The sequence below is a fragment of the Mesoplodon mirus genome (assembly GCF_964341445.2).
Source record: "Mesoplodon mirus genome assembly, chromosome: 5".
In the NCBI taxonomy this organism is placed as follows: Eukaryota; Metazoa; Chordata; class Mammalia; order Artiodactyla; family Ziphiidae; genus Mesoplodon; species Mesoplodon mirus.
In genome coordinates this window covers 56882574-56907725 of record NC_138980.1, presented here as the reverse complement: position 1 = coordinate 56907725, position 25152 = coordinate 56882574, and the positions used below count along the sequence as shown (strand labels likewise).

The following is a 25152-nucleotide window of genomic DNA, read 5'->3' as shown; positions in this document are numbered from 1 at the left end:
GTTCTTAGCACAGGAAAAACACCTGTAGCTATATGAAGTGATGGATGTTAGCTAAATTTATAGTGGCAATCATTTCACAATATATGCATATCATTATGCTGCATACCTTAAATTTATACAATGTTTGTTATATGTCAGTTATATCTCAATAAAACTGGGGGGAAAAAGGAAATCCTGCTGTTTGTGACAACATGGATGGATCCTGAGGGCATTATGGTAAGTAAAGTCAGATAGAGAAATATAAATACTCAATGACCCCACATATATAAAATATAGAAATGCTAAACTCATAGAAATTGAGAGTAGTTTGGTGGCTGCCAGGGGCTGAGGGCCAGGAAAAATGAGATGTTGGTCAAATGGTACACACTTCCAGTTATATAATAAATAAGTTCTGGGGATATAATGTATAGTATGGTGACTACAGCTAACAATACTGTATCATATACTTGAAAGTTGCTGAGAGTAAATCTTAAATGATCTCACCACAAAAATAAAATGATAACTATGTGAGGTGATGAAGGTGTTGACTAACCATATTGTGGTAAATGTCGCATTATAAATATATATTGCATGTATCAAATTATCACTTTGTACACCTTAAACTTACACAATGCTATGTCAACTATATCTCAATAACTCTAGGGAGAAAAACAAATTTAGGATTATAAGGTTTTTACTTAACATCTTTGGTATGTAATTTTTTATCATACACCTGAAATCTTTGGTTCCTAAAGACATTCATAACTACAGTAGTTCTCCCTTGACCACAGGGGATATGTTTCAAGACCTGCAGTGGATGCCTGAAATTGAGCTCTGTTTTTTCCTATACATACATCCTATGTAAAGTTTAATTTACAAATTAGGCACAATAAGAGACAATAACTAAAAATTAAACAATGATAACAATATACTGTAATAAAAGTTATCTGAATGTGGCCTTTCTCTCAAAATATCTTCTTGTACAAATTTAATGCCTTTTCCATCTTAACTTAAGCATTTATCATGCACTGTGGCCATAACTTTTGAAGTCTGAGGTGTGACGGCAAAACCAGCATGAATTATTTTTCCATCTTCACAATTTCAGATTTGTTCTTACCATAGGTCTTAGCAATCTCAGCATACAGTTTTTTTCTTTCCTAAGTCAAAAACTTTTACCTTTTCACTTTAAGAAAACATTTCACAGCCTCTCTTTGGCATATCTTAATTGCCAGCATCACTACTATTGTGCTTCAGGGCCATTACTAAGTAAAATAAGCAATACTTGAACACAAGCACTGTGATACCATGACAGTTGATCTGATAAACGAAATTACTAAGTGACTTCACAGACAGGATACACTGGACAAAGGGATGATTTATGTCCCAGGGAGTGGGACAGTAAGACTTCTTCACACTACTCAGTATGATGTGCAATTTAAAACTTACAAAGTATTTACAGAATTTTCCATTTAATATTTTTAGATGGAGGTTGACAACAGGTAACTGAAAACACAGAAAGCGAAACCGCAGATAAGGGGGGACTACTGTATTTATTTGATCCATTCCTTCATTTCTTTTTCTTCTCTCTGTATGTGTATGTATCCAATATTATTATCAATACCAGTATTATGAGTAACAGAACAGTTACTGAAAAAAACCTTCTTTGCCATTCCTTTATCCTTATGATATATCCCACCAGGGAAAAACAGACAAACAGTTTAAAGTTACTTGAAATTATTTCTTGGTATGGTTAACCACCAATGCTATACATGTTTAGTTTCATTTTGCTAAATTTTTAGGTGTCACTTCATTTTGACTTTGTTTTCTTACTATTTATACTATTTACATGGTTCCAAAGTCAATTATACAAAACAAAGTTACATTTATGAGAGGTCTAAGGGATATCACTATCCTTTCCACCATGTTCAGTCACCTTAGAGCAAAACATTTTAATTAATATTTGGGTCTTTCCTTTCAGCATTTGTACTTATATATAAGAAAATATGTCCACTTGTTCCCACCACTACCTGTCTTTCTTAGAAGACAGTGTACTGTAATTCTTCTGTGCCTTGCTTTATTTAAGAACATGACTGGAGAGTATAAAAAGATGTATCTCATTCCTTTTTAGAGTTGCACGGTCCCCAGTGTGCAGATATACTATATTAAACATTTTCTATCAATAATCATTTAGGCTGTTTATTGTCTTTTTTCTGTTGTGTATAGTGCTATGATGAATAAACATAAGTATGCACCTCTTTTTTTTAAGATTTTTTTTTGATGTGGACCATTTTTAAAGTCTTTATTGAATTTGTTACAATATTGCTTCTGTTTTATGTTTTGGGTTTTTTGGCCCTGAGACACGTGAGATCTTAGCTCCCCAACTACAGATCAAAGCTGCACCCCTGCATTGGAAGGTGAAGTCTTAACCACTGGGCTGCCAGGGAAGTCCCAAGCATGCATCTCTTAATATTTCCCCAACATATCTTTAGAAGATTCCTAAAAATGTTTAGAAATTGCATATGTAATTTTGCTAGATACATCCAAGTTTATTCCAAACTAATCACTTCTTTTAACACAGAAGAAATTTTAATATTAATATAAGCCATTTTATCAATCTTTTCTTCATGCACAGTGTTAAACATTTTTCCCCATCCTAAGGCTATGAAGAGTCTCCTATATAATTACCTGGAAACTTTGTCATTTTGCATTTCATATTTATATTTAATTGACCCAGAACAATTTATGAAAAAGATAATTTTTCCCCTTCTGATTACAATGCCACTTTTGTCATAAAGTTACTCATATATAATTTTTTCATTCTCAGGCTCTCATTTCATTAATCTATTTTTGTCACTCTTGTAAATACTATATTGCCTACATTACTACAGCTTTGTGGGAAACCTTAGTCTGATCAATTCTCTAACATTTGTTCTTAATGAGTGACTTGACTATTCTTGTCCCTTAGTATTTCCATATATATATTAGAATCAACTAGATACAGATATAGATATATCACAATTTGTATGTGTTTGCAAAATAAAATAAATGAAAAGTAATTGAGGTCTCTTTAACATAGCATGAGTTAGATCACCAGACACAAAGGCAGTGAAATGGACAAAGGAGAAGACAGGAAAGCTGAGATCAGAAGTACTGTGTCTTAAATGCAAATCAAATTTAAATGTGTGCACATTGGAATTAGTAGCCTATTTCAAGAAAAGAGAGAGGGATAAACAGGACAAATATTAGCTAAGAATGTGCTGTCTGCAGATGTAGAGAACAAACGTATGGACACCAAGGGTGGAAAACCATGGTGGGGTGGGGATGGTGGTGTGCTGAATTGGGCGATTAGGATTGACATGTATACACTGATGTGTATAAAATTGATGTCTAATAAGAACCTGCAGTATAAAAAAACAAACAAACAAAAACAACTAATACTAAACTTTCTTTGGGTTATTTGTATGGAAATATGTTAATATAAATGTTTCAGACATTACATGAAATTTCTAAAAATCTTATATGTTCTGGTATAATGTTTTAAGTCATAATTCTAGTTATTACTTTAAAATGTATATATCAGAAATAACTAAAAAACAATGCGCTGTCTGCCAGGATTTCACATACAGATGAGCAAACAGACACTGAGGGTTAAAAAGGTCTTCATAAATGTCACACAATCTATTAATAAGGGAACAAGGGTTAAAACTCAGGGCCATCTGACTTTAGAACCAATGTCTTTCCACCACACCAAGCTCCTAGAAGGGCAGGGTAAAAGGGAGAAATGAGCAAGCAGTGACAATTCCAAGGTCCTGGGTCCATCCACAGACACAAATCAACTTATATTATCAAAATTAAAAAACACATAAAGACCACATTTACTGAACCTTTTCAACCCATCTTTCCATCATTCTATAAGAAGAATTTTACATATACTTTTAGGGTCTGATGATCAAGTCCCCTCCCCTTAGTGCAGTTTCTAGGTCTTGGCACTTTTTGACTCATGCTTTCTTCAGGTCCTCTTTGGGTAATTACTGCATGGCCGTAATTATGAGAAGCTAACATTAACAATATTACCACATGCCTAACTTATTATGTAGTATAATCAGGAACATGTAACTTCAAAATAGACCATATGTAATTTGTTCTGTTATGCTAATCATTCAGTTCCAAATCTTAAAAGTTTAACATGCCAAAGTGAAAATTTATATAAACAAAACTTTTTATTGTATTAGCTTTGATTAAAAAATTAAATACATTAGAAATATGATTTCACTTGTAAAATAGTACCAACAAAGATGCCTAGAAACACATTAAATCTGTGAGTTTTGTGGTACTTATTAAGGCTTGAACAGATACTGAAGGCTTTTCCATGCTTAGTCCATTCTTATGATTTCACCACTATATGAATTCTCTGATGTACAGTGAGTTGTGATTTCTGGATGAAGGCTTTTCCACATAAAGCACATTGATAAGGTTTCTCCCCAGTATGAATTCTCTGATGTACAACAAGGTCTGACTTCTGGGAAAAGGCTTTTCCACATTCAACACATATATAAGGTTTCTCTCCCGTATGAATCCGCTGATGTCCTGGGAGGTGAGACTTTTGAGAGAAGGCTTTCCCACATTCAGTACAAACGTAAGGTTTTTCTCCTGTGTGAATCCTCTGATGTCCAATGAGATGTGACTGCTGACAGAAGGCTTTTCCACATTCACTGCATTTATAGGGCTTTTCTCCAGTATGCGTTCTCTGATGTATAATGAGCTGTGACTTCCGGGAGAAGGTCTTCCCACATGCGGTACATTCATAAGGTTTCTCCCCAGTATGAATTATCTGATGTATAATAAGTTCTGACTTTCTGCTGAAGGCTTCCTCACACTGAGCACATTTGTAGGGTTTCTCCCCCGTGTGAATCCTTTTATGTATGATGAGGTGGGACTTCTCACAGAAGGCTTTCCCACATTCAGTACACTCATAAGGCTTCTCTCCAGTATGAGCTCTATGATGTATAATCAGCTGTGACTTCTGGGAGAAGGCCCTCCTACACTGATTACATTCATATGGCTTTTCACCAGTATGTATTCTCTGATGTATAATGAGGGGTGATTTCTGGGAGAATGCTTTCCCACAGTCACTACATTCATATGGTTTTTCACCAGAATGAACTCTCTGATGGATAATGAGGGATGATTTTTGAGAGAAGGCTTTTCCACATTCAGAACATTCATAAGGTTTCTCCCCAGTATGTGTCCTCTGATGTACAATGAGATGTGATTTCTCACTGAAGGCTTTCCCACAAGCACTACAACCATAAGGTTTCTCTCCAGTATGAATTCTTTGATGTATAATGAGCTGTGACTTCTTGAGAAAAGATTTTCCACATTCAATACATACACAGATCTTCTCCCCAGTTTCAACATTCACATATTGAATAAGAGATTGTTTATCGCTGATGATTTTTCCATATTTACTATCTGCACAGTGTTTCACTCTATTATGAATTTTTTCATGCTTAGAATAGGAAGAACTAGTAGTTCTCCCACATCCAAAATTCTCATCTGTGTTTTTTCTTGCATAACCCCTATTACAACTGAATAGGTTTACAGTAGGTTCCAAGCTCTTTTCAAATGAATCACACTTATACAGTCTTTGTCTTGAAGTATCTAGGTCTGTGCAGTTATGAAATATTTTTCCAAATGCATTATATGTATAGTTTGACTCTTCAATAACTGTTTTGTTGTTGATGGCTGTGACTTGCCTGAGAAGTCTGTCTTGATTTTCCTGATCTCTCTCCAGCTGGTTGCCTTGCCAGACCTTTAAAACGGAGTACAATGAATGATCCCTTGTGACACTTTCCAGTATGTCCTTATGAAAGTAAACATCTCCAAGTGTATCCAATTGATGTGTGTCAAGTCTAGTCTCCCTGTCTGAAAGAATAAAATTGTAGAGATAAAATCAGAAAGATATAAAGATTGAGTAGAGGACAGAAGAGGTGAAACAAATGGATGATCCAGGATGGTCCATGAAGACAGAGAACTGGGCGGGCAACAGGCCATTTAAACCACAACAAAACATGTAAATTTATTGGGTGAGTAACTAAAGATGGACTTTACTTCTGATAATGGTGGCATGAGGTAGTCACGGAGTTCCCCTCGTCAGAAAACAAGTATAAAACTGAATAAAATAATTTTAAAAACATCCAATTCAGGGCACTGGAAAACTACCAAAGGCAGGCCACAAGGTGAAAAGTGTTTACTTGTCAAAAATTTCTACTTCATTAGGTAAGAATGGGGAGTTTGTGGCATTCTTTCCTAAGGTTTTCCTGTCTCGCACCCCTAGTTTATGGGGCATTGACAGATAACACAAATCCACAAGATACAGTTTTATGCTGATAGTAGAGCAGCTAGGAATTTAACAAGGAGAATTTGTAAGCAAAAGAATCATAGAAAGGTTGAGATAATGAACTTGCGATACATTCCTACCTGACTGCTAAAATATTTGTGAAAAGAGACCCTAGTGAGCCCAGCAGTGATTGAAAAGCTGGGGAAACTTGCAAATTTCCTATACTTTTAAAGGGTTCTGAGACATGCACAATCCAGGTGGCAAAGAGTAGAAGTCATACTGGCTTTAGGTGTCTAATAAACCTCTGTCCAAATCATTAGTTCACATCTATAGCCAGGCTTAATCAAACAAACAAAACTAAGCAGAGATATTAGTGATGACACTCCACAGGACAGAAAGATGTCACAGTTTAAGCCCAAGCAAGTGCCTCAAAAACAAAAACTCTCAGAAGGAATAAAAGGATCCAAAGACACTATAACGTACTGTCTACAATGTAGAGCTTTCAACCAAAAATTACTAGACATATAAGGAAAAAAATGTGACCTATACTAAGGAACAAAATCAGTCAATAGAAACTGACTCCAAATGGGTGCAAATGTTGGATTTAGCAAAGACTTTAAAGAAGCTATTATAAACATATTCAAAGAACTAAGGGAAAATATTCTAAGGAACAAGTGAATAAACTGACAATTTCAAAAGAGGAAAGAAGAATATAAAAGAACCAGTTTGATTATAAGGAGGCAGGAAGAAGAATTTTTGAGAGTAACGGAACTTTTCTGTATCATGATTGTGGTGGCAGTTAACTTCCTCTATGCCTTTTTCAAACTTTAAAGAAAGAGTAACATTTATTTTATGTAAATTAAAAAATAAAAGAATCAAATGAAAATTCTAAAGTTGAAATGAAGATTTCACCAGATGGGCTCATTAGTAGATTTGAGACAGCAGAAGGCAAAATCAGAATCAGTAAACTCGAAGATATATCACTAGAAATTATTCAGTCCAAAGAACAAAAAAAATTATTAAAAAAATAGAATCTCAAGATCTGTGGAGCAGTTAGGCATTCCAGTATAGTGTAATTAGAATTTAGAAAGGGGGGGAAGAGCCAAAAGAAATCTGGAGAAATGTCTTTAAAATTACCAAATTCGGTGGAAAACATTAGTTTACACATACAAAAAGCTCAACAGACCACAGGAAGGATACCAAGACAACCAGCCAAATCAGAATTAAACTGCTGAAAAATAAAGGCAAAAAGAAAAACCTTCAAAGCAGCAAGGAAAAAAATGACACATCATGTATCAAAGAATAAGAGTACTGTTGGCTGAATTTTCAACACACACACACACACACACACACACAAACTGAGGTCAGGAAATACTGAAATGACACACAGTCAAAATACTAAAAGAAAGCAACCTGTCAACCAAGAATTCTACATTCAGTGAAACTTTAATAATGGCAAAATGAAGACATTTCCAGATAAACAAAAAATGTTACCAACAGAACTGATCTATAAGAAATACTAAAGAAAATCTTTCCTGCTGAACAAATAATACCAGATGATAACTCAAATCCACAAGACAACAGAAAAATTTTAAACTATTTGGGTAAATATAAAGGATTTAAATATCTATAATTTTAAAAATATTTCCTTCTAATTTCTTCAAAAGACTTCTTAAAGCAAAAACAGTAACACTATACTGTCAAATTTACGACAAATACAAACGTAACATACATGACTAAGAGAACAAAACAGCACAAGGTGGTTCAGGAGGGCAAAAAATGGAGCTATGCTAGTGCAAGTTTCTATAATTTGTGAGAGAAAAAAAAAGCAGTATCAACATAAGGTGGGTTATAAGAAGATAAATATATTGTAATCCCTATAGCAACATCACACACACACACACACACACACACACACACAGAACTACAACTAAAAAATAAACAGGGGAATGAAAATGGTCTATTAAGGACTTCCCTGGTGGTGCAGTGGTTAAGAATCCACCTGTCAATGCAGGGGACATGGGTTTGAGCCCTGGTCTGGGAAGATCCCACATGCCACGGAGCAACTAAGCCCACGTGCCACAACTATTGAGCCTGTGCTCTAGAGCATGCGAGCCACAACTACTGAGCCCATGTGCCACAACTACTGAAGCCCGCATGCTTAGAGCCCACGCGCCACAACAAGAGAAGCCACCGCAATGAGAAGCCTGCACACTGCAAGAAAGAGTGGACCCTGCTCTCCACAACCAGAGAAAAGCCTGCATGCAGCAACGAGGACCCAATGCAGCTAAATACATAAATAAATAAACAAATTAAAAAGTCTATTAAAAAATATTCTTGTAACAAAATAACAGGGACCAAAAAAGAGATTAAACAAATAGAAAACAAATAGCAAAATGGCAAATACAAATCAAACCAAATCAGTAATTATAAAGATTTAGGAATGGAATAATTTTCCAATCAGAAACTGTCAGACTAGATAAAACTAATTGTACGTTGTCTAAAAGAGATTCACTTTCAATTCAAAAATAAATAAATAGGTTGAAAACAAAAGGATGGGAAAAAAGTTTTAAGCATAAGAGAGTTGTAGTAGCTATATTAAATCAGACAATAGAGATTTCAAGATAACAAATATTAGAAATTAGGTATATTTCAAAATTGCAAAAGGATCAATACAGCAAGAAAATATAACAATTATAAATGTATATGTACCTAACAACAGAGCCCCACAAAACATGAACCAAAACTAGCAAAAATGAAAGACAAAACAGACAAATTAACAATTACAGCTAGAGATTTCAACACCCCTCCCACAATGATTAATAAGACAAGTAGACAGGACTTCCCTGATGGAGCAGTGGTTAAGAATCCACCTGCCAATGCAAGGGACACAGGTTCGATCCCTGGTCCAGGAAGATCCCACATGCCGTGGAGCAAATAAGCCCATGCACCACAACTACTGGGCCTGTGCTCTAGAGCCCGCGAGCCACAAGTACCGAGCCCATGTGTTGCAACTACTGAAGCCCGTGTGCCTAGAGCCCATGCTCCTCAACAAGAGAAGCCACCACAGTAAGAAGCCTGCCCACCGCAACAAAGAGTAGCCCTCACTCGCCGCAACTAGAGAAAGCCTGCATGGAGCAACAAAGTCCCAGCACAGCCAAAAATAAATTTTAAAAAATAATAATTAACAAATAAATAAAATTCAAGTCATATTTTAAAAATATATTTTAAAAAAAGACAAGTAGACAAAGAAAATCAGTAAATATCAATGAACTTGACAACTGACATCTACAGATACCCCATCCAACAACAGAACACACATTCATTTCAAGAACACATTAATCAAACATCAGAATAGACTATATACTGGGCTTCAAAACAAACTGCAATAATTTTATAAGGATGGAAATCATACACAGTATATTTTCCAACCATAATGGAACTAAATTAGAAATAAATAACAAAAAGAAATATCAGAAATCTCCCCAAATATTTGGGAATTAAATAACATATTTGTAAATAAACTATGTGTCAAAAAGTCCAAAGAGAAATTAGAAAATAACTTGAATTGAATGAAAATGAAAACACAAAATATCAAAATTTGTGGGACACAGCTTCATGCTTAGAGGACAAATTATATGCAGGTAATCCTCATTTTGCAAGATTTCAACAAGCATGAAATTTAGTTACCACAGTTTAGTTAAATAACACCAGTCTGCCAACAACATAGTTCACACTTTAATGACCACAGTATGTCTAACAGCATAAAGTACAAACTTCACTGCTAGCTCTTCGGTCCATAAATCACTAAATAAATAACAGATATGCATCATGATCAGTACCCAATCATTTCACTTCTTTCAAAGTCTGTTGGTGATTATTAACTTCACATCTGTTGTCCAATATATATACAGACAGCAAAGTGTATAGTTTGTTTCCTCCTTGTATCCCACTGATAAACCCATGTGACATTATCCAAATTATCCTAATCATCCAAAAATGCATAACTGAAAGAGGGAATTGACCAACAAAGATGTAAATGCAGCAAAGAAACAACACATAACAACACTGGATGTGATTAGAAAATAGCTGACCATGTTGGCATTGCCACTATTTATGAGACTTTAGATATGCAGCCAGAGGAACTTAGTGAAGGCAAACTTATCAACATAAATTTCTGGGTTGTGATGGAAAGGATAAAAATATTTCAAAGAAAGTGATGCCTAAATTTTCACATTACCTTCGACATATTTCACAACACTGAAAGCACAAAGGAGAAAATGTTGGAAGCTGACCCAACCTTAGAAAGTAATATGACAATTCACTAAGGCACAGAGAACATGTTAACTCCTTATCATAAGTTATACAATTATAAGAAGGCAAGCACTGTTCAAACCACTCTACATAGAGTTTTTGGAAAGAAATTAAAGACATTTTCAATGCTTCCAATGTTTTAAATTGCAGGGTAGTAAATAAATATTAGTTTTACTACATTTCATCTCTATAAACAGTTATAACCAACAGCAAGATAACATTTTTTTTCAATTTTTTTTTTGATGTGGACCATGTTTTTTTAAGTCTTTACTGAATTTGTTACAATACTGCTTCTGTTTTATGTCTTGTTTTTTTGGCCACAAGGCATGTGGGATCTTAGCTCCCCAACCAGGGATCAAACCTGCACCCCCTGCATTGGAAGGCAAAGTCTTAACCACTAGACCACCAGGGAAGTCCCCAAGATAACTTTTAATGTTTTGACGAAAAATGTTTAAAGGTCAAAATCAATTACAATTTTTCCCGTCGATTATAAAAATTACTTGGCAAAGTTCTGGCTTCCATGGTAATTTTTATGGCCCCTCACTACCATACAAAGTAAGGACTATCTATATTTAAATGTTCATACTAGAAAACATAAAGGTTTCAAATTAATGATCTAAGCTTCTACCTTAAGAAGCTAGAAAAAGAGCAAATTAAACCTAAAATAAACAGAAGACAGGAAACAATAAAGATCAGAGTGGAAATCAGTAGAAGATAGACAAACAATAAAGAAAAATAAATGAAATCAAAACCTGATTATTTGAAAAAAAATTAATGAAATTGTTATGTTTTAGCTAGTGATGAGGAAAGAAGAAAACAAAGTATCAGTGTCAGGAATGAAAGACAGAACATCTCTAGAGATCCTACAGACATAAAAGAACAAAAAGGGAATATTATGAAAAAAATTTATACCAATAAATATGACAATTTAGATGAACTGGAAAAATTCCTTGGAAAAAAAAACAACCTACCAAAACTAACTCAAGAAAAAGTAAATAATTTACATAGATCCACATCAAGGAAAGAAACTTAATAAATAAAAATCTTCCCACAAAGAAATGTCCATATTTAGACTGGTAAATTCTATCACTGTAATAAACCATAATCATGAATATAACAGCTTTTCTCAGTCTGTGAGTCCTTCTAGTAAATCAGCAGAACTGAAGGTGGTCTTGCAGACCCTCAACACAACTAGCAAACCAAATCTAGCAACACATAAAAAGAATTATACACCATCACCAAGTGGAACTTATCCAGAAATATAAGGTTGGTTTGCTGTCCAAAAATGTATTAATTAAAATCCATTAACACATCACATAAATAGATCATTTCAACAGATGCAGAAGGAACATTTGTCAAAATGCAACACATTTTCATGATAAAAACACTCACCAAACTAGGAATAGAAAGGAACTTCCACAAACTGGCAAAGGGCATGACAACCTACAGCTAACATAACTTAATGGTAAAAGACTGGATTTTTCCCATAAGATCAGGAACAAGACAAGGATGTCCACTCTCCATTCTATTCAACATTGTACTAGAGGTTCTAGCCAGGGTAGTTAACCAAGAAAAGAAATAAAAAGCATCCAAAAAAAGGGATATTTAAAACGATCTCTATTTACAGATGACAAATTCATTTATATGGAAAATCCTAAAGAATTAGCTAAAAACTATTAGAACTAGTAAACTTTGTGAGTTTGCAGGATCCCAGACCAATATTCAAAAATCAATTGCATTTCTATGCACTTGCAATGGACAATCCAAAAATAAAGTTAATGAAATAATTTCATTTACAATAGTATCAAACAGAATAAAATACTAAGAAGTATGTTTAACAAAGATGTACACAACTTATACTCTGAAAACTATAAAACATTGCTGAAAGAAGTTAAAGAGGATCTAAATAAATGGAAAAACATTTCATGTTCCAAGTATCAGAAGACTTAATACTGTTAACATGGCAATACTCCTCAAATCGATCTACAAATTCAACCAATCCCTATCAGAATCTGAAGAGGTTTATTTGTGGAAACTGATACTCTGATTCTAAAATTCATATGGACCCAGAAGAGCCAAAACAATGCTGAAAAAGAAAAACAATGTTGGAAGAATGATACTTCCCAATTTCAAAACTTACCACAAACAACAGTAATCAAGAGAATGTGATATTGGCTTTAGAACAGATATATAGATGAACAGAATAGTATAGACAGTCCAGAAATAAACCCTTTCATTTATGGCCAATTGATTTTTGGCAAGAGTACCAAGACCATTCAATGGGAAAAGGAGAGTCTTTTCAATAAATGGTACTGGAACAACTGGATTACCACAGGCAAAAGAATGAAGTTGGACCCTTACCCCACACCATATGCAAAAATTAACTCAAAATGTCAGATCAAAGACCTAAATGTGAGAGCTAAAAGTACAAAACTCTTAGGAAAAAAACATAGGGGAAAATCTTCACAACATTGGATTTGGCAATGGATTTTTGGATACGACACCAAAGCACAAACAACAACATAAAAATAGATAAACTATACTTCATCAAAATTAAAAACTCTTGGCGGGGCTTCCCTGGTGGCCCAGTGGTTGAGAGTTCGCCTGCCGATGCAGGGGACACGGGTTCGTGCCCCGGGCCAGGAGGATCCCACATGCCGCGGAGCGGCTGGCCCCATGAGCCATGGACGTTGAGCCTGCACGTCTGGAGCCTGTGCTCCACAACGGGAGAGTCCACAACAGTGAGAGGCCCACGTATAGCAAAACAAAAAAACAAAAAAACAAAAAAAAAAACTCTTGGGACTTCCCTGGTGGCACAGTGGTTAAGAATCTGCCTGCCAATGCAGGGGACATAGGTTCGATCCCTGGTCTGGGAAGATCTCACATGCTGCACGGAAACTAAGCCCATGCACCACAACTACTGAGCCCACGTGCCACAACCACTGAGTCCACATGCTGCAACTATTGAAGCCTGGGCACCTAGAACCTGTGCTCCGCAACGAGAGAAGACACCGCAATGAGAAGCCTGCGCACCGCAACCAAGAGTAGACCCCGCTCGCCACAACTAGAGAAAGCTCGCGCTCAGCAATGAAGACCCAATGCAGCCAAAAATTTTAAAAAATTTAAAAAAGAGTTAAAAACTCTTGTGCTTCAATGACACAATCAAGAGAGTAAAAAGAAAACATGGGAGGAAGTATGTGCAAATCATTTATCTGATAAGAGATTTATATCAAATAAGAATTCTATACAAAGAATTATATCTATATAACAAACTTAACATGAAAGTTCTATATAGGAACTTTATATAAAGAGCTCATAATTCAATAATAAAAAACAAATAATTCAAAAATGGATGGGGGGCAAGGTAGGGATAGGTGATTAAGAGATACAAACTACTATGTATAAAATAAATAAACAACAAGGTTATATTGTATAGCACAGGAAAATATAGCCATTATTTTGTAATAACTTTAAATGGAGTATAATCTATTAAAATGTTGAATCGCTATGTTGTACACTTGAAACTAAGATAATATTGTAAGTTAACTATACTTCAAAAAAAAGGACAAGTGATCTGAATAGATATTTCTCCAAAGAACATACATAAATGGCCAATAAGCACATAAAAAAATGCTCAACCTAATTAGTCTTCAGGGACCGTTTTGGTTCAACAGAGAGTTGTTGTATTACCCAGCAATTCTACTCCTAGGTACACACCAAAGGAAAAGAAAAAGATATGTCTATACAAAAACTTATATATGAATGTTAACAGTAGCATTATTCATGTAGCCAAAAGACGGAAACAAGCCAAATATCCAACAACTAATGAATGGATTAACAAAATGTAGTATATCAATACAATGTAATATTATTCAGCCAAAAAACGAATGAAGTACTGATACATGCTAAAATGTGGATGAACCTTGAAAACATTATGAAAGAAGTCAGTCACAAAAGACCACATATTATATGAATACATTTATATGAAATATCAAGAATAAGGCAAATCAATACAGACAGAAAGCAGATTAGTGATTGCTTAGGGCTGGGGAGATGGGAAGAAGGGGTGTGATAGCTGAAGGGTATAGAGTTTCTTTTGGAGGTGATAAAACTGTCTTAAAATTGACTGTGGTGACAGTTGCACAAATCTGTGAATATCCTAAAAACCACTGCTGACTTTAAATGGGTGAACTGTATGGCATATGAGTTATATCTCAAAGCTGCTTAAAAAAAATAATAACAGAAAATTTCAGGGTACAGCTAGTGAAACATAGCTGTAGTCACAATGTGTAACCAACTTTATATTCCACTATTCCCCAATAAATATCTTTTATTAAAGTCAAGTAAGCCTAGAAAATTTCTATCAGAAAAGCCATGTTGATTTCTAACTCCAAGGATTTGTACATGTCCTTTCCTAGAGCTTGCCCTCACCTTCCTCCTTCTGCCTAAGCCACACTTCACATATGCTTCAAAGTAGCTGGTTCATGCTTTGAAAAATGCCTTCTTAAATTATGCCACATCTCTTTAGACTATAATTTTCACTGAACCCCTGAAGCAGTAACTATATTGGACATGCAATTTTGTATAGCTGTAAATCTTGATATCTTGTCTTTCTATGTATAACCTATGTTCCTGAAAAGCATTTGCCTTCTATTGTCTTTGAATCTCTTTTAGAAAGGTACTAAAGATATGATTGTTGAGTGGATCAATAAGAAATTTCTCTTCTGTACATGGCTCACTACTACTGAATTAACTAGTTGTTGAATACCTACTACAAGCACAGCACAGGAGCAAGAAGGAATAGGAGTTATCAATCTGGGTGGAAATGTAAGTCTTAGTTGTCAACCAATTAAAAACAAAAACAAACTGATATTTCACTTCCTTTGTCTTCCATCTGCCAGATTTTCACCTGGATAGATCCAATTCGATATGTCTCTCTTCATGATCCATGGCTCTTCTCCTTGTTCCAACTTAGATATGACACCTGGTTTGGAAACTGGATACCCTATGATAAAAAAAAAAAAATTGAGGAATTGAGTTGACTACACTGAAGAAAGAAGAAAAGGTACAGTTTTAGGAGCCCTACAATGAAGTTGTCCAGCTGGCCCTCAGCACAGTAATGACCTTCCACTGGAGAGAAGAAAGAGAGCAAAAAGTCACAGGTAGGTCAAGAACCCACCCAACTCAATCAAATTCCAGTGAGAGGCACTGGATTGGCTAACTCTGAGTTATGTTGGGAAGCCATCCTTACCCACTGAGACCAGGTGGCTGTAGTTCTCCAGCATTACATCCCTGTACAGGGTCCTCTGAGCAGGGTCCAGTTGCTGCCACTCCTCCTGGGTGAAATCTATAGCCACATCCTCGAATGACACTGGACCCTGTAATAGCATGCTCCTGTTCAATCTGAACTGATCATTCTCAACATTTTTACCATAGTAAACAAAACTACATTCCCAGTTCTACATTATGCCTATTGAGAAAAATGATGTAAAGATCTATCTTCAGCAAAAAGAGTCAAACACAGCAAGAGAACAGGAAAGCAAAAGAGACCTAATCACAAATGGAAATTTAATCAAGGCAGCATCCACTTCAAGTAAGTGGATTATTCAACAAATGGTACATGAGAATGCAAATCATGTATATGATATCCTCTAACTTTCCACTGTGTCTTCTCGAAATTTATATATAATATATATATATGAACTATAGTTTAATAGTGGTTTCATGTGGTTTCAAAATATATAATCTGCATATTACATAGTAACTCTTTTCAAGTCTTTATCTTTCGTTCTCTCTACATTTTCCCTAATCCTAATTTTTGACTTTCCACTCTTTTCTATTTCATTGTATGGAAATCAAGTACAAAGTAAGCAAGCAACTCACCTGAGACTTGGTCATCTTCTGCTTCTCTTCCAAACAGGAAAAGGTCCGAGGAATCAGGACTGGGAGATAGAATGGAGCCTCCCGGAGCCAGAACTGACATTCACCAGTCTAGAAACACTACCACCAAAAGTCAGGTGGATAACAGGCCACCCTGTAGAAGAAGGTCATTTGGTCCTTACGGAAGAGTCCTTACCAAACCACCACGTGAGGGAAGCCCTCTTGTGATTATAATATGATCACATAGAACTTAGACAAGGTGTATTTTTAATTGGATGAATGCTGATATGTTTTCTGTTGACTTACTAGCACCTTATTCTTCTCCTTTGGACCAGCAATTATTTGTTGTTCTATATGCAGAACTACCATAAGACAATAATCATGGATATATATGTAAAGATTTAACTCAAGATGGAGCAGATCCCTGGCAATAAGAATGGGAATGATGAAGTAGAAAACTGCTTCTGTTTAGGGAATATGCATTCCCATATTCCCTAAACAGAAGCAGCCAGTAAAATCCTAAGAGCTGTTTCATATTTTCCCCTAACTTGGCAAATTCTCTTGCCAAGTCAGTATTCATGGATTAAAATTGTGGATTTTGTTAATTTTAAGATGTTTTCTGTTTGCTAATTTTTAATAGTGCAGTTGTCTATATTTAAAAAAATAGTTATAGGTTGTATAACAGTAGTCTGTTAAACATGAACATACCACAATGCAGCAAGATAGTTACCTGGTAATCTTCTCAGTCCCAGGATGGGTCATGCAGACATGGGCTGAACTCATTTAGAGGAAGTGAGTGCTCTCATGATAGGAAGACTGTTTCATATAGGGTATCCCAGGCTTTGTCAAAATAAATCTGGAAGAAAACAATCAAACAGTCATGCTCATCTCTGAACGCCCAGCTCTGCAACAAGTAAACAGCAGGCATTTAATAAATGTTTGTTGAACAGAATGTAGAAGGACTGCAATAAACTGAGGAAGAGGCAGGGCTGAAATCAAATCTTACATGAGAAAGAGAAAAAGCAGCCCTTCCTATCTGAGAACTGGCCTGGCACTCATAACTCTCCTATTTAACACGAACAATTACAAGAATCACTTACATCAGACAGGCCACTCCCTGACCAGGATGGATCAAGACAAAAACAACACCTCTCTTAAATCATACCTGAACACAGACAAAACATCAATATTCTCCAATTCACAAAATACCAAACATCCCCCTCTCCCAACTAACATGAAGGATTGCTGCTTTTTTACCTATCACAGCTTTAGCTTCAATCTAGTCATTCTTCTCTCTAGATAAGATTTATTCAACTTTCCACTCACTGAATTACCCCACTTCCTGACAACATCCAATTCAGAGCAAGGCCCGTTCCCTACACCCTCCTCAAAATCACCTAACACAAGGCCAAATCCTACAAGTGTTTTCTAACACCCTCTTATCGAGACACCCTTAAGGCTCTCCACTGTGTACGTGTTCCTAACTAAATGCAAGAGCAATAAACCCAACTTATTCAACTACAGGGTGTTCCTGGTAGTTTTTGGCTCGACGGAATTGACAGTAATAATCCTGTCCCTTTAGATTTGTTTGGTCTTACATTCAAAGGATGTTTTCTTCTGTGATGATATGAATGATGGAAAGACATGATGGCTTGAAAAAACATCTGAGGAGGGGCTTCAACTTGAGAGCAGCCTCTGACCTACACAGACTGTAAAGTGAGGCATTTCCCAGTAAACTGGGACTAACCTTTACCAGCTCTGGGCCCCATTAATAACCTCTAAAAATCACTGAATCACCAGGTGCAGAAATCAGAAACCTCAAAGAGCACCTCCACCCCCACTCCCATCACAGCACTGGCCATATAGGTCCACAAATCACTGGCCACACGGATACCCCATCAGCACACAGGCCGGCCGTCCCTGACCCACAAATAACACAGCTCTCCCTATGACTGATCCACATACATACCCAACACTCATCCTAGAGACTCCCCACCACTGACCCCATAGACCTTCAATTACTGACCCTCATGGGCCGCCGTCCCAATAACAATTTCAGTCTTCCTCAGGTCTCAACCCATAAATCCCCCTTCTGACCCCCAGCTCGATTATCAGGTCCCAAAACGCCTGCCACAGCTTATCCCAGTACGGATGTCACATTCATAGCGGCGAACTCTCCCGCTTCCTATCTGGGTGAGCAAAGCACGAGGCTCCCGGGCCTGCGCTGTTCCGTACCGGGCACTTTTGCCCGCTCCACACCCTGGGCGGCTTTGTTCAGGAGGCAATATGGCCGCCCCCATGCGCTGTGTCTCAGTGGGAGCCGCCATCTTGAAAGGCCGGCCAGTTCCGTACAAGCAGAGGAATTCGGTTTATTCGGAACCTGAGGCTGGGCTGTACCACCGCGGCAGCGAGGGTAGGGGGAAAAGATGACAAAAAGGAGAATTATACAAATGCGTAAGGTAGAAGCTATTGCAGACTTTACAGGATTGGGGAAGAATCTGCAGTAGGACAGTACTTTACTGAAAGACTGTAACTGGTGTAAGAGGAATTTGGAATGGTGCAATCCTTTCGTAGGAGAGTCTACTGAAAAGGTCTGGTAAATGGTCCAGGAGATTCCAGTGTGGGAGAGGGGCAAAAGTGATGCAAGACTTGGGCAGCAGAGAGGGGCATGAACAGTTACTTATGCTAATTATTATAGGAAATCCTCCTAGGGGAAATTACAATTATGGTAATAAATCGCAGGGGGCGATTGACGAAAAAAGAAAAATTGATGGATAAACAACAAGATCCTACTGCATAGCACAGGGAACTATATTCAATATCCTGTAATAAGCCATAATGGAAAAGAATAGGAAAAAGAGTATGTATGTGTATATATATATGCATAACTGAATCACTTTGCTGCTTTGCTGTAAGGCACAAACTAACACAATATTACTTCAATAAAATTTTTCTTAAAAAAAAGAAAATTGAGACAGGGAAGAGGAGACTGAAACACAAAATAAAGGAGAACCTAAGGAAAAGAGAAAGGAAGCCTAAGGGACAAAAAGACCTAAGGCATAAGAACAGAGAATAGAGACTAGAGGACAAAAGGGGGGAGAATGAGGGACTGAGAGTGAGAGACTGAGGACAGAGGCAAAGGAGAATGAAGGAGAAGGGAGGATTGACAGACAGAAAAAAAGCAGAAATGAAAGGAGAAGACTGAGGTGGAGTGACCCACCATAAAGTTTTGCCTGGAACTGCCCAAGGAAATCCCTCCCAGGGACTTCAAAAGTCCTGCTTTGGGAGGATGGCTGGGGAAAGTTGGAGAATAAGTACAAAACCCAAAAGTAAAGGTATAAGCAACACTGTTATCCTCTCAAGTGGATAAGGCAAAAGATTTTATGCCTTTCCTGGTCTTTACTATTGCTTTTTTTTCCCTTGGCTGTCGATGCTGGCAGCCATGATTTGCAGTTTACAAAAATGGTTTATCCACTGTTGCATCACTCTGGAGTGATACAATTTAAGTGTACAATTTAAATGCATTGCAATCATAAGCTTTAATAATTAGTCTATGGCCTTATCTGTGGATTAACTGTTGTGCTTTGTACTGATATAGTACTAGTTTAATTTCTAACAGTGTGACTATTTTGACCATGTTTTCTAAGAGTTCAGATAATGAAAACGAGAATATTTTTAATACCAATGACAGCATGACCCAGACGTCACCAAAAAGGACTCTTATTTTAATAACAGATGTAAAGACATATCCACATCTAGATTAGGGAAGTAAATAACTAAAACAGTGCAAACTGCAAAAGATGAAAAAAAGAATTTGGGATTGGGCATGGTGGAGGAGGGGAATAAAAGCACATATGGAGAATTAAATTTAAAAGTCAAGGATGAGACAGACAAATACTTCTAAGTAAATAAAAGGGTTTTTTTGTTTGTTTTTGGTCCCTCGAAAAGACACCAATGCTGAGTTGAAAATTGTAGCCGTTGAATTCGACTGGACAGATCACTCCTAAAGGGAATCTAAGCAGCAGAAAAGAAACCTGTCAACTGGCCCAAAGTGCCCCCGACATTAGGTGTACCTCTCACCTGGTTGAGGTTGCCTACTGGGTGTTTAAAAACCAAAATATAGAGGACAAAAAGGCCTGGAGGCAAGCCCACCTACTGGTTGTTGCCCCTCAGTGTCAACCAGACAGCCTGGGAATTTGAACTAACTACCCACAGAGATTCTCGACCTGGTGAGTCTGATCCCCAGACTCCACCAAGGTATAGCAAGTCAAGGAAACTAGTACCCAATCAGTGCACCATATGTAAACAAGAGGGACACTAGAAGAGACAATGCCCTCAGCGCCCCCCAAGGTGGATGGAAATGGCAGAACCCAGCCACAACCCTCGAAGGCAGCTGGTCCAAATAGATGAAGAATAATGGGGCCAGGGGCTCCTAAGCCAGCTCTCCAATTGACCCCTGAGGAGCCCCGTCTGAGACTGGACACTGGGGAAAAGTCTGTTGAATTCTTAGTCAACACTGGTGCCACTTTCTCAGTTCTGAACACCAGATCAGGCACTCAGTCATAAGAGTTGTAAAATTATGGGAGTATCAGGGAAGGCCCAAGAATGGGCATTCATAGAGCCATTAAAATGCAAATTGGACAAACACGTCATCCATTCCTTCCTACACATTCCCAAATGTCCTATATCCCTGATAGGAAGGGATATCTTACATAAATTGGGAGTTACTATCCACCTAATGGGAGACAAACTGGAGATTGGCATTCCCCTAGACAGGGGGCACAAGATGGTAATGTTAATGGCTGAGGACAAACCTCCCTGGACAGATCTAAACAATTAGATCAAACAGCTAAGGGATGGTCTCCTTGCCTACAGGCAGTAGTAGCTACTGCAACCCTGCTAAAGGAGGTTGAGAAGTTAATGTTCAGACAGCCAATCACCATATGAACTCCACACCAGTTTCAAGCATTAGTAAGCTCTAAGGGAACAGAATGCTATCCCCCGGGGCAATTCAAGTCCAGACTACACTTTTGGACACCTTAGTGGTTACTATGAAAAGCTGTCATACACTGGGAATTCCCTGGTGGTCCAGTGGTTAGCAGTCAGCACTTTCACTGGCGCAGCCAAAAACAACAAAACAAGATAAAACAAAAAACCTGTCAAACCTGTCGTACATTAAATCCTGCCATCTTACTACCTACAGAAACAGGGCCCTTAGAACATGAGTGTATAGAAACAACAGACACAGTCTATCCCAGTTACACCAACCTAGGAATCAAGCCTCTCCCAAACGCTGAAGAGGAGTAGTTTTATGAGGGAGGGAAAAAGCCTGGTGGGATATGCAATAACCTCCCAGACCCAAGTCATAGAATGAAGAGGCCTACCCCCAGGGACTTTAGCCCAAAAGGCGAAACTGATGGCCCTCACCCAAGCCTTAGAGCTCAGGACAGGGAAGGCCTTAAATATCTACACAGATTCCTGGTATGCATATGCCACCCTACACAGACACAGGGCTATTTGAAGGGAAAGAGTTATGCTTACTGCAGAGAATAAATAGGTAGTACATGGCTTAAGCATATTGAAACTCTCAGAAGCAGTACAGATTCCAAAAAAGGTGGCAATGATTCATTGCTGGGGTCACCAAAAGGAGGATGCAGAGGATAATGGGAAACAACACGGTGGATGCAACCACCAAAAAGGTGACCCTAGAACCAGTAACTTGGCAACTACCCTTCATACTTTGAAGGTCAGATCCATCCAATTATTCCCCAATCTACACAGAAGAAATATTAGACAAAATCCCAAAATGGGGCTTCAATAGGGATTTGGGGAGTCATGGGTGGCTAGTTAATGCCCCAAACTGTAGCTTGCCAAGCCATCAGGGAGGACCATTAAGGATCTCACTATGGGAGGGAAGTCCTAGATAATTAGCTGGTTGAGATCATAGTGACCCCAAGCACGAAAAACATAATTGGTTGGGTAGTTGAGACCTGCCCCATTGGTGCAATAAATAACCCCAACACCAGAGCCCCCAGAGGCCCCCAGATAAGACCCATTCAAACCAGAGGGACAGACCCTGGAGAACACTGGCAGATAGATTTCACTGTCACACTGAGAGTACCGGACAATTTCAGATATAAGCATTCCCCACTAGAACTGAAAGGGCAGCTGAAGTGACTAAGGCATTACTAAAAGAAATAATCCCCAGGTTTGGGCTCCCAGGATCCCTACAAAATGATAATGATCCAGCATTTGTGTCTCAAGTGACGAAGGGGATAGTGAGTGCCCTGGGCATAAAATGGACCTTACACTCAGCCTGTCAAGAAAACTGGATTCAGGTTCTTCTGGCTGCTCTGCTCTACATGTGGTTAGTCCCCGGTGGGGATAAGTTAAACTTAAATGCATCTGAACTCATGAATGGTCGATCCATTCCCCAAGCCCAAGAAGGGACACCTTAACCCCCCCTTGGAATGAAACAACTCAAGCTCTCCAGGTAGGAGAAACCATGAAAGCTCTCACAGAATACGGTAACCACGAGTGGCCTGCACACACTGACCTGGCCCTACATCCCTTCCAGCCAGGAGAGTGGGCGTACCTAAAAACATGGAAAACAGGCAGCCCACGAGATCAACTCACTCCTAAGTGGAACGGACCACGCTTCGTGATCCTAACCACCCATTCTGCCCTGAAGTTGCAGGGGATCACTCCGTGGGTACATCACACTCCAATGAAGAGGGCTCCTGAGCCCCAACCTCTGGAGAAATAACCCAAGACAACAGACACCATCCCCCCCCACCCCCCCCACTCCACACTACTCTTGTGAACCTCTCTCCAACCTAAAACTCCTTTTCCAAAAAAAGGCAAAAGATAAGTAATTGTATATGCCAAGCAATAGGGATTTCAGGATAACTGGATTGCCCTAGATTATCTGTTGGCTGACCAGGGAGGGGGTTTGTGCATGTCAATGCAACATGTTGCTTTTACATCAGTGCAAGTGGCCTGATTGAAGAAAGTGTAGACAGGCTACTAGGAAAACCAACTTGGCTAACAGAAGCCAGCCAGCCTAATCTGGCCAAACAAATTTTGGAGCAGGGTAAAACAAGCCCTCCCCAGCATCCTTGGTTTCTACGTTTCCTGGGTCCCTTAAGAACCATTGTCCTCTTGCTGATATTTGGGCCATGTAGTTTAAATTGTCTGGTGTCCTTTGTCTCCAAAAGATTAGAATCTATAAAACTTCAAATGGTGGTCGCTCAGGGATACGAAGTCAGGGCTGAGGCCAGTCAACAATCAAACATATCTCAAGGCAGCAGGGGAGAAGTTGTGCTCCTCCACCTGGGGTTATTTATGACAACACCCAAACTCGGCAGGAAGCAGTTGCAGAAGACAGAGCCTCACCCCTCAGCACCCGTCAAGAATGAGGGGCAGGTCAAAAGAAAGAGGGGGGATTTGCCACTTTGCCAAAGGCCACTAGGGTCCCCTGGGGAAAATAAGATGGAATCTAAGTGATAAGGTCTAACCTCTTCTTTTGTGCTTAGTCTAGTTTCACTGGCCTGTTAGAGGGCCGTGTGCAGAGGCCTTGCACCTAACCCATCGCATTAGCGCTCCCAGAGCAGAAGCGCTGTGCGCTGTGCTGGACACCCCAACTTGGCCTGAGGTGAGCAGAAGCCTGCGCAGGACATTGAATTCAAGATGGCGGTGGCCGCAGCAGGTCGTGTGCTGACGCTGTACCCGGCACTTCAGTCTGAGGTGCGTGAGCACCACGCCTGCCCCTCACCCAGGAGATCTCCACCCCGCCCGCCACTGACAAGAACCCTATAAAGTAGCCCCGCTAATGGTCTTTCCGGGAGAACGTGTGCTCTAGAGCACCAGTTTGCACCTCTCCATTCTTTGACCACAGAATAAAGCTTTCTTTTGCTTCTGAAGTAGACCCTTCTTGGGGCCCGACTCCAAAGGGTCGGGAACACACCTTCTTAAATTGAACTCCCCTGAGGAGGAGATCTGTCTCCAAGCTTTTTCAAATTTTTCTCTTTAAATATTACCCAGACGAGTTAGCTATTGGTCATCATATTTGTGTAATCAATATAAATTTGTGTTTGTGTTCTTCAGAATTATCCCACTCAGTACTAACTTCAACCACTGTTAGCTTCAATTTGCAGGCATTTTAATAAAATCTGTAAGATGTATTTCCCATTTTGTCGTAACTTCATACTCACAGGCCCACAACGAAAAGCCTTGGGCTCAAACTCAAATTCCAGAGTTAAGTCCTCAAATTTCTAGTGAAAGCCGTTCCTGCCAGGAGAGTTCTTAAAACGGAGTAGGTACGGACGCCACCACAAGATTCCTGGCACAGTGCACCTGTGCGTCATCGCCCAGTGGACCTTCTGCCGGGAAGGGAGTTGGGGACCGGGGCGGGAAACGCAGCGCTGGAATCAGGTGTAACGCGCCGGGACCACACCTCACGCCCGCCGGGACGACACCTCACGCGCGCCGGGACGACACCTCACGCGCGCCTGGCCTCTCGCTGCGCATGTGCGGCACCTCAGCGCGGGCATTCTGGGAGATGTAGTTTGCAGTCGGAGGAAACACGCTCCAGCGAGCCCCGCGCGAGGCGGCTTCTTCTGCGCATGTGTGCCCTCCAA

General features: G+C 38.7%; 1 protein-coding gene across 7 annotated transcripts in view; it reads right to left on the bottom strand.

Annotated features, from left to right (window-relative positions):
- Positions 1 to 1683: 1683 nt before the first annotated feature.
- Positions 1684 to 25152, bottom strand: part of LOC309804873 (uncharacterized protein) — a 57843-nt gene continuing 34374 nt past the window's right edge. For 2 of the 7 annotated variants that reach the window (XM_082622556.1, XM_082622554.1), the window contains exons 2-6: positions 17244 to 17369; positions 16517 to 16667; positions 15885 to 16011; positions 15543 to 15638; positions 1684 to 5904 (exon numbers count right to left, since the gene is read on the bottom strand). In XM_082622556.1, coding sequence (XP_082478682.1) covers positions 4364 to 5904; positions 15543 to 15638; positions 15885 to 16011; positions 16517 to 16531 — 1779 coding nt within the window. In that variant the 5' untranslated portion in view covers positions 16532 to 16667; positions 17244 to 17369 and the 3' untranslated portion in view covers positions 1684 to 4363. Of the gene's footprint in view, positions 5905 to 15511; positions 15639 to 15884; positions 16012 to 16516; positions 16668 to 17243; positions 17370 to 18111; positions 18190 to 18539; positions 18722 to 24726; positions 24810 to 25152 lie in introns of those variants that run through there. The other 5 variants (XM_082622555.1, XM_082622553.1, XM_082622558.1 and 2 more) reach the window with 5 other exon arrangements.